General features: G+C 42.5%; 1 protein-coding gene across 3 annotated transcripts in view; it reads left to right on the top strand.

Moving 5' to 3' along the window:
* The window catches only part of SEPTIN9 (septin 9), a 233,958-nt gene that overhangs the window by 94,401 nt on the left and 125,991 nt on the right, over nucleotides 1-13,566 (top strand). Inside the window, exon 1 of one of the 3 annotated variants that reach the window (XM_007426666.4) lies at nucleotides 11,610-12,177. The exons of the other annotated variants lie outside the window; for them this stretch is intronic. Within the exon in view, the coding sequence (XP_007426728.2) occupies nucleotides 12,123-12,177 (55 nt within the window). The 5' untranslated portion in view covers nucleotides 11,610-12,122. Of the gene's footprint in view, nucleotides 1-11,609; nucleotides 12,178-13,566 lie in introns of those variants that run through there. 3 annotated transcript variants of the gene reach the window in all.

Here is a 13,566-nt window from a genome sequence, read left to right as displayed (position 1 = left end):
GCCAACCCTAAACTAATACTTCAGTACCTTGCTCTCATCTGTTGAAGTAAATTCCTGTAAGGTTCTAAGATAACCTCCCTAACTTGGTAGCCAGCTATATTCCCTAAGGATAAATATAGTCCCAACAGATCGGCAAACACCAGGTTGGGAAAGATTGATCTAAGGAAATATACATAAGGTTGTGTTTCATACAAGAACAACATAAGTTGGAATAGATTTTTATTCTGTAGCTTTCAGTGAATATAGGGCACAGACTACGGTTGATCATTCATTGTGTACTGTTTAGTCCGCAGACACACAGCCAGAGGAGAAAAGTACCATCATTGTCTTCATGACTATAACAAGGCCATTGATTCTGGTCTGTTGACAACCCTATGATTCACCAACTAATCACACCATTGCTTTATGTTCTCTGATGTTACTAAATAGCATTATGGACCCAGAAACTTTTGCAATGACTTGACTCAGAACTTATTCTATCATGTTTATATGCATCTCTAAGGATTATATTCATAAATGTCAAAGCTTGGCAAATAACTGAATATTTATTAGCATCATGGGACTTTGTCTCTCTTTTCGCTGTGATGTTGAAAACCGTCTAAGCCACAAGGCGAGCTCCAGGATATGGTAGCAGTTAGTGGAGCATCTCAAAGTGGCTTGCATGTGGCTTCTAAGAAGTAATTTAGCACTAAATTGCTTAGTATTCAAATGCTGTATCACATGGTGAATGATTTTAATCTGTGATGGAAATTGTTCTTGAAGGTCTTTAGTTGTTCAACCGAAGGGCAGCATTTATATTATCTTTTCCGTTGCCCTTGGATCTCTTGGTGGAGTCTTCATGCCCTGAAGAGGACTTAGCAACATGAGAATGGCATATGCATCATTTTAAAAAGTGGGAAGGAACACAAAAATGTTCTACCTCGACTTATTAAAAGATATGAGACTTGGCCTAAATTAGTTCCATGCATTTATTCATACTTTGACAAATTTCTAGTGCTTACAATGGAGTATAGGAATTTACCTGCTCCATTGCAGTGTCGGCTTCAGATTTGGGAGACCCAGAAAGAAACTAGGTAGCTTTCACTAATAGGAAAACGAAAAGAAATAGAAATCCCAGGAAGCAGTAATGCATGAAGTGATTGGAAGGCTCTACCTGATAATTTTATAGATGAAAGATCACTGTGTTTGTGAGAATTTCCTCATTTATTCATACAAGTGTCCCAGGGCTTTTCCCCACCACACCCCCAGCAATGTGCTTTCCTCCTTGAGACAGGAGAAAAGTGGGCCACTTGGAAATCTGCTGCCCCCCCGTTTATTGTGCTGTAACCCCCCCCCCCCAAAAAAAGACCAGCAGAGAGGTAGGAGTTTGCTGCTGCTGCTGCTGCTACTACTACTAGTGGAGCTTGAAGTGGGGATTCTCTACTTCCCATCTCTCCCCCTCCCCAGTCCAAGTGCAGCCCCTCTGCCTTCCCTGCTGCTCTCTCCTTCTCAATGAGCAGGGAAGGCAGAGGGGCTACACTTGGTAGGACCGCAGAAAAGAGGGACAGGTTGGTAGGAGAGGAATTATGGCAAGAGAGGTCAACAGTGGAAACAGCATCACAGGATGAGGTGGCAGCAGGCTGCATGCGGACTACTGATTGGAGTAGTGACCTTGTGAAAAGTATTTCATGAGGCTGATAGTCCCCTGTTCCTAGAAAAGTAGTGCTTGCTAGGGAGATTCTGGTCTCTCCATCAGCCAAAGGAGAAATGGCCATGGAGGCCCAGGGGGGGCAGTGCTGTAGTGAGCTAGTTGTGGAGCCCTGGAGATGGCTGGCCTCCCTCAGGCTCTTCTTCCACATGACCCAGAATGTTCACAGAGAGGAGGATTTGCTTTGTTTTCCACACTAGTCTCTTACTGGATTACCTTGATCCAGTTTCTGCCTGCCTCAGCCTCATGAGCCCAAGATGGAAGCTCTGATACGTGGATGTAGTTTCAGTGACTGGCAAGCAAAGTTTTAGAGTTAAGGCAAGGGGGTTGTGTGGATGACACTCTAGTGTCCTATGTTTTACATGATGAGACTCATGTTTCTTTCTGCTTTTCTTCCAGACTTGGGTAGCCATTCTGTAGGATTGGGTTTCTTTCCCTGGATAAGTCCATCTTATCTTCCCACTGTCATTAATATTATCCCTATAATGGCTCTTTTGCTGTGATCCCATATCTCAATGGACTAGTGAGAGAAGAAGCCCTGTTAAGATCAAGGCAAGGGGAGGCTGCTCCCCTTTTTCTCTGCAGCCCTGGGAAAAGAGAGATGAACATGCAACTATTAGAAAGAGGAAGAGGAGGAGTAGAAACCACAGAGCCTGGAGAAACTGGAGAACTTTCTAAACTCTGGGCTTCAATAAAAAACTACAGTACTGACTCCTGATGCCTGTTTGCTCACCTGCTGAGCTGCAGCACCTGGAATCTTGTTATATATCAGCAGTCAAAGGGTGTGTCCAACATCATCTTCCACTACAGATAGACAGCTGTTTTGGTGCCATTGGACCCAGTGGAAATTTGGAAATATTTATTTAATCTACTTATATGACTACCCAACTCATAAATGGTGAGTCTGGGCAGCTAACATAGGTTTAAAACCAAACTTAATATGCTGTAGATGCTCTTATAAAATGTTTGACACAGGATGCCAAACGATCATTAGAACACACTGGTGATATTGCTGTCTCTCCACCCTTTTACCTGCCTAGGCTGCTCTGTGCTATCCCAGTTTACTTTGACTTTTCTTTGGGAAATTCTTTCTGTTTTCCATTTTTATTTTCTAAGAATACCAAGAGCACCAGAGGTGCTCTTGCCAATAAAATAATGCTCAAGGTTTTGTTTTTTCAGGGCAGTAGTTTCCCATCTGGCTTTCTGTTTGTTTGTTTTTTAATTAAATATCTTTTAAAAAAAAGTAAAGTAAGAAAAGGGAAGTTGCTTGGGAAGTACCAATCAAAGTACCTGTGAGCATATTGATGGCCATGACATCCATATGACGGTATAACCCTACCTTGAACACTCCAAAACAGTGTAACAGAGCAGGGAAAGGAATTTGGGTCAGCCTGAACAGAAAATGCACATATATATCAAAGGAGGCAAGCAGTAGGAACATAAACCACTATTTATAGAAAGTAAGGTTTCTCTTTGCCCTCCTCCAGAGGATGAACAAATTTCCAACTCCCTAATACTGAGACTGAAAAACATTTGGTCACATTGCAGGACCTTGACTAATATCTTTTCCCAATAAACCATCTAATGAGGACTGGCTGTCATCTGCATTTCTTTCTGCCGTCTACCATATTCACGCCATCCTGATTGTTTTTTGTTTTTTGTTTTTAATCCCCAAATAAGTTCAGAATCAAATTTCCCTTTCCCTGGTATGTTCAAGCAGAGGCTGCACAACTATCTAAAAGAATGCTTTAATTTGGATTTCTGTGAAAAGGAGAGGATTGGATTTGATAGCCTAAATGGTTTTTTTTGACTCTACAGTTCCCATGAAAAAGCATAAGATCTTGCCTGTGCACACACACTCTCTCGCTCTCTTATTTACAGTACTTGAAACTAATTTGGAATAACAGTTGGCTGGATCTTAGATACATGTGGAAAAGCTCAGTGGGATAGAAAAACAGCATGCTATGGGCTTGTTAAAGGTATTAAAGAATGAGCAACAAATGTAAAGTTTGCCATTATTTATGTCAGCCTTTATCACTGCAAGCTAATTCTTTGCCAACCATTTCTGGAGATTATCTCTCTGTGCATGTGGTGTCTATTTAATCATGGACTTTAGGGGACATTTGCTCTTCCCATGTGCTACTACTCTCTTCTGGACTAGCACAACAGTATATATATATTAATTACCTTTTCTACTGATCTTCACTTAAACCTAGTGTAAAAGCATTAGCCTCTTAGAAATTGAAGAAATCAAAAATGCACCTATTTCAAAAATCTGAGACAAATACAGGAATTCAGCATTTCTTTTCCCATTTGAACTACAACTCCCAGCAGACCCAGCCAGCATGGTATTTAGCAACACTGAGATAACCACAGGTTCCCCATATTGAGCTATGGAAGCTTTCATAGCTCAGGAAATATCAGCAGGAATCCATCTGAGGCTCCCAAGCAATGAAAGAATCTGCTTTATTTCCACATGCATAAGATCTAAACAAATTTAATCGCTTTGACTTTGTTTTGGTGCAATACGCAGAAGATATTCTGGGCACAACTCCATGAAAATTAAAAAACCTAGCTTATTCTCTAGATTTAAATGGCGAAAAAGGAGAATAACTGGATTCATCCACCTTGGCAGAATACTTTCTAAAGATGGGGAAATGGTTGGAGAAATTTTAAACCATACAAATGTTAGGTGAAAAGTAATAGGTAGGTGGTAGTCTGTTATGTAGAATGACTGTGGAAAGAAATGAAGGTGATTGTGCCAAAGAGTATGCTTCTAACCACATTGTTACATGGGAATGAGAATTGGGTACATCAGGAGAAATATAAAAGCAAGTTGAATGCGGTATAGGTACCAGGTAGCCCAGAATTCTGCCATGTCATTTTATGGTGATACATAGAAAAGGTATCACTGGACAGTAAGTTTTTGCTGTAATTATAGATGCTCTGGTTTATATTTTCTACTGTGATGTGCCACTGTGCAGTGAAGAATCATCAGGAAAAATGTTAGGTTTTGATAATGATGCAGTTTAACTTCAGAAGATGATAGTGTGTGTGTCCAATAACACTGTAAATTAAATCTCTTACATATTTAAATCTTGATAGGAAATCCAGCTTAATTGCCGCATCTTGGGAAGTGCAAAAATCTTTAGCCTTATAGATTGTGTGCTTGCCAAAACCATAACCTCCATCACTCACTCTTTTCCTTGGAATATCAGCCAAAATTGGCCTACAAAGTCACCAAGGAAGCAAATACAGAGTATGGGAATTGCCCTCACAGACATTTGCTTTGTTTGTGCTCAATGACATAATCATGAAGCTGAATCATGTTGGCTCTGAGATTAATTATTGTTTCCAGGAAGAAAACTCAATTAAATAGCAGCTGGTGTGGCTTTTTTTTTTTCTCACATAGAAAATGAGACAATGTTGTGGAGATGTTATCGAAGGTATTCTACACCTCTCCAAATCTAGGAATGGGCAATTTGTGGCCCTCCTGATTTGCATGAACTCTAATTCCCGGTAGCTCTGCCCAGCATGATCAACTGGTCCATCAACATCTGGGGATCCATCAACATCTGGGGATCTCACATTGCTTGCCCTTATATGACATTTCTCCATTGTTTGCTAATACTCTATTGAATATAAACTGTTGAAGACAAGGTGGTAGTTAACAAGTTGTCATGCATATACCTTCCAAAATAGATTTCCAATATATCATCTGGAGAGCAAAGGTCTCACTCTAAAAGTCCCTTCTCCTCCTTCTCCTTTAATCTGGGCTCTAAAAGATTCAGGAGTTTTCTATTTTGTTCCCTATCCTAAGGATTGCAAGCAAGAGTGTCATTTTCCCAAATGAACATACAGAGAAAGGAAACCATAAGGTTGATTTTCTTTTAACGATGCCAGTTGTTCCCTTTTTATAGTTCTGAAATTTCCAGGATGCTGTACTATACCTATACTTTTCTTTGAAGCTGTGGAAGATGCATCTCACAAAACAATGAAAGACAGGGTTTGACCAAAATTACTTATTTGTAAATTCCACATAGTTGCCTCGTTTTTATGGAGACCAGTCAGATGTGTCATTACATCATCCTGCTCATGTGGGTTAGTGGTAGAACACATGCTTTGCAAGGAAAAACTCCTAAATCCAATCCCAGCATCTTCAGGTAGTGATTGGAAGGCTTGAAAGGGACTTTGGAGATGGTCCAACTTCTTACTCAGTGCAGAATGCATTCCTACAGCATCTTTAACAAATGGCAATCTGGCCTTTGTTTAAATACCTCCAGCACAAAAAAAGTCCACAATTTCCAGAAGTAGCAGTGTCTTTTGGTAGTAAACACTACAGGTTAACTGTGAAACCTTGACCCAAGCAAGATCTTGCAAGTTTTTTCCAGCTTGAGTCCTGGACAGTTAACAGCAATACTAATCAGTTTAAGGGAAATGGTGCTTGGCACATTCTGGCCTTATTGTAAGGAGCAAGCAGGTGGAAAGGGTGGAGGTGGACCTTTTGCCCCAAGGAGCCACTGCAGACATCCAGAACATGCACATCTCAGCAACTGGAAGTTCTCAGTGCCTGGCAGCCTAGAGATCTGCGAAAAGTCTGGAAAGGAGCAGGCTGTTGGCATTCTTGCTACCAGGAGTGACAGAAGCCATGAACAACAGCCTTTGCACCTAGAAAAAAGGACAATGGCCAAATACAATAGAGCAGTGAGGAGTGGAAATTGGGTACATCTAGCAAAATGGACCTGTGGCCTATTCAGAACAAAGAAAAGAAACGCATTCTGCATCAGTTTATGGACTTCCCTGCCACAAAATGTGCTAACGGCTACCAGCTCTACATACCTTCAGAAAATGCATTCATAGAGGTAGTGAAGTTTTGGCAGCAAATGGCCAGAACCAAGACTCCAGAGAGCTGGAGTCCCTTGGCTTAAAAGCAAGATACCTTTTAACTGGTGGACTAAATATTCTGAGGGTGGGGGTGAAGAGAAAGATTATTTTCATAGCCTAGTCTTCACTTCCTAATATTGGAAAAGCCCAAGTTATTGTCTTTTGAGAAAATGATTTGCTAAAGAAAAGTAAGGAGAAATTCAAGTCATGCCCATCAATTTGCAGGACCACCTGTCTCCAATGGTCTCAGCCCATCCCTCCAGGTCTGGCAGGGTGAGAATGCTCTGGATTTGTTTTCTGAAATAATGTAATCTGGTAAGACCCAGTACATGTACTTTCTCTATCATGGTACATGCATTTGAAACAGCCGTTCCACTGAGATCTGGATGGCCCTGACTCTATAGGCTTTGTCAGGCTGTGAAGACTTAGCATTTCCCTCAGGTGTTAGGGGCAGGGTATTACTGAAACCCCACATGCATGTTTTTGGTGTTATTTATGTGGTGCCTTGATTATTATATTATGATTATTTTAAATTATATATGTTTATATTGGTTTTAGAATTGGAGTTTTTGTGTATTGTTTTTAGCTGCCCAAAGTTACTTGTTTAAAATGAGTGGCTATATAAACTATCAAAACAGATAAACAAATACAGGTGGTCCTCACTTAACAACCATTTGTTTAGTGACTGAAGTTACAATAGTGCTGAACAAAGGGACTTACAACCAGTCCTTGCAGTTACAACCATTGCAGCACCCCTGCGGTCATGTGATCATGATCTGGGCACGTGGCAACCAGCTTCCACTTATGACAGTTGCAGCATCCCTGGGTCACGTGATTGCCATTTGTGACCTTCCCAGCCGGCTTCCGGCAAGCTAAATCAATGGAGAACCATGTGATTTGCTTAACGACTGTATTATTCGCTTAACGGCTTCACTTAATGACTGCTGCAAAAAAGGTTGTAAAATTGGGCATGACTCACATAACAACCGCCCTTCTTAACAATGAATTTTCTGGTCCCTATTGTGGTTGTTAAGCGAGGACTCCTTGTAAACTCCTCCATCCTGTTCTTACCTTCCCAAATAACTTTTACATTGTCTTCTCCCTTTCTGGGGGTTAATACAGTGAGGCTTAAGTTAATGTGTTCTGCTCAGTATCAAGGTGAACAACCTGTGGTCCAGCAACCATATGCAGCCCAGCAACTCTTTTCGTGTGGTGGTCCCTCCAGCTGCCCTTGATCAGGCTGCTGAATTTCAGCTGCACAACTGCAAAATCAGACAGTGTGGTTTCCTGCCCTTTTGTGCAAATGCTAAAAGAAGCTTAGCATGGCTTTAGCAATTAGCTCAAGCAAAACATGAAAAAAAGGAGGTAGAAGCTGTGTCCATCATCTGTATATGACATGCTGCACCCACTTTGCATCATTGTTTCACCCTATTTGTGATTTGGGTTTCTTGAAAATGTCCTGTCAGACTCCCTCCAAAGATTCCTCATCCCTGCCCTATGACTATTGTGCTCTTCTACAGTAAGTGGTTGTGGGCTAGTTCTGTACGGCACGATTACAGATACTGTACAGTATAGATTACACATTACGGATAAATCTGCAGATCCGCAGTGAAGGAAACAATGTGCTCTTGAAATAAACAGGGCTAGCTTGCCCTACACACACACACCACACATGCACTTAAGGGTGCAGGCCTTTTTTTTATTTTGAAGGGAAAAGTGCTGTGAGGATCTTAATCTGGCATATGTCTTCAGTGTGGCATGGAATCCTCCATCAATTTCCTATTGGTATTTCTGTCTATTCACCCACCCTGACCTGGCCTCTTTCTCCATGAAGGTACAGAGCATCAGGAAATTAGATTGGTGTCTAAGAAGTGGCATAGGGTCTCAATACAGTTTTTTTTTTTAAAGGAGGAGAAGGAGAAGCACCAATAACATATATAAATTGATTCTTATCCCATGGTTGCTCTTCAGATTGCAATTGAAATGCAGCCACATTCAATTTCACGGCCTTTAAAATTTAAGGGAAATGAGTAATCAAAATGTGTGTTAGTGGGGGAGGGACAGTGGCACCATGCTGGTCCAATCAGTCAGTATTCCATTTTTTAGTTGTTGGCTGGGACAGAGTTGATGAACACAAGAACGGAGTATCTTCTGAATAAAACTGAGCAGCCAATGTAATGAACCCTTTCCCAGTCTCCTGTCCTACTACTGCTGCTATGTTGATCTATGAGTCCTATCATCCCTAGTTGCCTTGCTGACTGGGGATGATGGAATTGTTATCGAACACATTTAGTGGGCACCAAGCTAGGGAGAACTAATACAGTATCTCAGTCTAGATTAATATCTAAGGGGTTTACTTTCAGGTTCTTTCTTCCATTCCATCGATTCTTTTGGATCTCTCAAAAGCTTACAGAGTAAGAAACAGCATCCAAAAGGGATTGTGTCTCTGACTTCTCTTTAGCATTGCAGGAGAAGGAAATATATGGTTCCTTTCAGCCTCAGCACTATGGGCATTTACCAACCAATAGGTATCTCTGCATCATCCCTGGTTGATTCACTGGTGATAAAGAGATGTTAATCACAGCAATTTCTTAGAATTAAGGAAATGATGCTAGTTTTGCATTCAGAGTAATGCTGCTGGTTAGAAATCTACTGTGGCCTAAAACTAATTTTATTTTGAAATGCACCACAGGGTACATTGGAGAAATCCGTCTCTTACCTGTTTTCAAATAGTCACATACTGTTGATATAAATGATGGCTATGTATTTCACAAACATGGACTGCAAACAGAGCTGGATGGCAAGAAGGTATTCAGAATGTTGCAGTTCAGCAGTCCCAAAATTAAGCTTGGAAACAGCTTGAAACATTCAAGGCAGGCAAAGTTCCCTTATTGCTCTTTTTGATCTTATAAAGTATGGCAGACACATTTTTTCCTAACTTAGATTAAACAGTATCCTGCTGAGGGCACTATTCTGATAGCTTTTCTTTTAAAGAAACAATTTTGTCTCATCTAAAATATCCCCTATGTCATGCTGTTAATAAAAACAGACTGTTAAACATGGAAAGTTTCACCAGTGCTGGAAAGATTGTGTCACTATAGAGAGCTCAGACACACATTCAGTTAACATTTATATGTAAATAATGAACAGATGGTCTTAGTATGTTGGAAACATGCATAAGCATGTAACAGAAATTAATCACCCTATCAGTAGATGCTGTCACAGATTATTACAGTGCATGGCAAAAAGCAACCTAACTTTCTGCTTCAATTCTGTAACTATTTATTTAAAATAGTTATTCTGTGACTATTTATTTCTGTAACTATTTATCCTATTTTTCTATTTAAAAGAGCATTCACATTGGTTCTTTATACCCATAAAGATTTAACTTCCTTTTATGTATCTATTACATTTATAGTCACATTTCCTCCAGGGAGCTTAAGGCACGCGTACCACCATCTTTGAAATAGGTTAGGATGAGAGGAAGTCAGGGAAGAAAACCCTGCAGATTTAATGGCTGAAGGCATTGCAGCGAATTTCCTCAGCTGTAGTCCACTCACTCTAAACACTTGAAAAGCTTTGTCTTTTATTAACATCTTGCATTCATATGACATCCTTTTAAAACTGTTCAGAAATAGGTCACTACTTCCACTACTCTTTTCATTAATTGGTAATTATGATAAAGAAATGGCAGTCTTAAACATGAAGGCAAAAATGGCAAGCTGGTGGTTGAAGGTGGGGGTAGTTGAGCTAAAGGCATGAATGAAGAATAAAGCTACATGTACTTCTTTACTATTGTCAAGAAAACAGCATGGATGTGTCCATGAAGTCAGCAGGACCGGAGCTGGACTCAACAGCGGTTGTACATTTGCAATAGGAAGCAGAGATCTTTCTTGTGAAATAAAAAGATGCCCAGGAAATGCATAGGGTAAATCAGGAATGATAAAAATACAGTGGCTGTGGTATAAAGCAGCTTTCCCACAGCTGCCACCCTACAGATGAGTTGGATTACAAATATCATTCCAGTGCCAGAGGTCTTAGTCCAACACATCTGGGAGGGCCACCTAATTAGGAAAGTGTGTTGTAAAGCCCCATTTCCTGGATCATTACTTATAATCCCTTTGGGGTACCCATTCTGTCTGGAAAGTGTAGACCAATGTATCTGAAGGGCACCACGTGTGTGTTTGTGGGGGGGGGAGGAGGAAGGGGTGAGACTCCTGCAGTCACTACCAGTCACTAGCCCAGGTTATCTTTCTATAGCAGTACTCCATCCATTGGCCTGAAGGTCCTTTAAATTATTTATTTATTTATATTTCGAATTTAGACACCACCCATCTCACGAGGAAGTGACTCTGGGTGGTTTACAATAAAAACAACAAATATTAGTTAAAATACAATAAAAACAGTATAAAAATACAATAAAACCAAATACATACATAAATATCTTCCAAGATGCTGGTGATCGAAAAGATATTAACATATGGGATATTAACATGTTCCAGGGCAGAGGATATTAACATATTATTCCTTGCCCAGCCTTCAAGGACTGTTAACTTGATTTTACTCCCCCACCCCACCTTTGCTTCTCCAGACTTTCTAGTTCAACCTCCCTCCCAGGATTGTTTTAATGGTAACAACGGATTGCTCCCGGTCATGCTACTTTGATTTCCTTGAAGGCAGGGTGAGATGCAAAGAAGGCTGATGGTTTGCTTAAGAAACAAACCGCTGCTGCTCTGTTGGTGGGCTGACTGTCGAATTTGGTCCTGGGGCTAAGCGAAGATTAGTTATAAACGCTCCCTTTTGCTAACACTTTGGCTGAACTCTTTAGCTGTACAATAGGTGTCAAATTTACCTATGGTGGAGGTAAAATAGAGAAAGGAAAAAATGGATTTTAGAGTACTTTACTGTAATAATAATAATATTCCCCAACATTACATTTCTCTCCTGGGTACGTGGGTAGAGGGTGTATTCACTTCAGAGGAGGAGGGTAGGGTAGTCTGCGTATTCTCAGCAACTCTTCCAGGCTACGCAGCGCCGACGGTTGGAGTGACCTGATTTGTTCCTTGGTGCCATCGGCTCTTTGGAGGCAGGACGAAAGTCCCCTCCCCCGGGTTGATTGTTTTACGGACCGGACCGACCGGCAATACTTAGGACTGAGTGAGCTCCCTCCCTCCGGGCCAAAGACTGTCGAAAGCGGGCAGACGAGCCGCCTTCTCCCCAGCCTCTGGTCGGCGTTGCCCTGCTCCGGCACGGCTTGACAGGCGTGCGCCGCAGCCTGTGCGCAAGCGGGGCTGCCAAGCGCCGAGGGGCGGGGAGGGCCGCGGCTCCCCTTCCTTCCTCCATTCATTCGAGTCTCTTCAGCGGGACGGACCCACGGGGCGGGGGGCTCTTGCCTGCGAGCGCCTCTCTCGCGGCCAACTCTCGCCCTCTCCTCTCGCTGTTCGGGGGCCTTCCGAGGGCGCCCTGCCCTCCGCGCCGCGCTCCGGCCTTGCCGAGAACCTCGGGGGAGAGGGCGGCATTTCCAAGCGCACAGCGACAGCTGAGCGGGGCAATGTCCGATCCGGCGGTCAACGCGCACCTGGAAGGGATCATCTCCGACTTCGAGGGTAGGTAGATCGCAGAGCGAGAGAGGGAGAAGAAAGGAGGAAGCAGGATCGATCCCAGATCCCCCTCCCGCTGCCACTAGGTCGCCGTTTTCCGCTCGTTTCCGTGTGTGTTGCCAGATCCAAGACAACATCCCCTCACTCTGGTGGCCACAAGCCAGCGGGAAACACCCGGAGCAGAGGCTGATGGTATTCGAGGGGATGGTGGGTCGGATCGCGGAGCCCATCCCCCGGCGGGATGTGTCCAGTCTATGTTGGGATTGTGGCAGGAAGGGAGCTCTGCTGAAACTGACGTAGATGCGGGTTGGTGGGCATAAAGGCGGTTGAGTTGCCTCGTTCTGTTTTGGCCAGGTAATGGCTCCTTTTTTAAATGGAGTTTTTATTTAAAGATGTCTAAAATGAGACACATTTTTTTTCTCTTCTGAAGAAAGTTTCGGGTCCTATTCACATGGGAAAGACCTGGGCCCAGCCCTCGCTTCCACTTTCCCAGTGTTACAACTAAAAAAAAAGAGCAATTGTTAAGCAGGGAAGTCCTGTTTCCTAACTTCGTCCATTTGGTATTCCTTGGCTGAAGGCAGCTGGTGCCCTATTTTACAGATAAGAAAAGTGAGGTACCCTTGTCCAGAGATGCATGTCCATGGGTCTCACCTGGTAAATGTCCGTATGGCTTTGAAAAAGTGTTTGCTGTGCATGAACTTCGTGAGAGTGTGACCCTAGTGTCTGTTTCAGGATGTGTGAGAGGAGAGGGACCCCCCCCCCAAAACCCCCCAAAGCTGTAGCTGCCAGGCAGTGCCTTGTAATTTATTGTGGTCCAGACCAAAATGAGGCTGGAAGGTCCCTTCCCTCTCCCTTTCCCTCTCACACATCCTTCCCATTTGTTTTGCTTGGCGCTGGTTGCATGCCCACCCATTTTGGAAATTCAAGGCTCAAGGGTGTGTGTGCATGTGTGTCTGTGCGTGCATGTATTTTTCCCTGTTCTGTCCAATGGCTTCTGATTTTTCCAAGGCAGAGAATCAGGAAGGCCTCTAGAGAGTTTGTGTCTGTCTGTCTTTCTGGGTGCTTTGGAGGTAATGTTGGATTGTTTTCAGAACTTAAAATCTGGTTATGTTCTGGCTGCAGTCCAGTATTCTGCGTGTTATTATGACTAGTAGAGCCATGTAAATGCCTCCTTTCTCTTTTTGATACCCAGAGGTTCAAAAAAATACCTTAAATGTGTCCCAGTCCCAGAAATGGCTTCTTTTGTTTACTGTCTGCAGGGAGCCATGTCATGTCTCCCCAGTACTTTTCTGCATTGTTGCTTTCACACTGTTGTGCTAACTTGAGAGTCAAAACCACAGAGGGAAAGAGAAAAAACACATCTCCCCCTTTTGATTGTAAAAAGCCAGCGATACA

This window comes from Python bivittatus, unplaced genomic scaffold (genome assembly GCF_059951505.1).
Source record: "Python bivittatus isolate LINGU-HERP-01145 unplaced genomic scaffold, Pbiv_v1 ctg000080_np1212, whole genome shotgun sequence".
In the NCBI taxonomy this organism is placed as follows: domain Eukaryota; kingdom Metazoa; phylum Chordata; class Lepidosauria; order Squamata; family Pythonidae; genus Python; species Python bivittatus.
The sequence above is the reverse complement of the archived record's forward strand: the minus strand, read 5'-3'. Positions and strand labels throughout refer to the sequence as shown.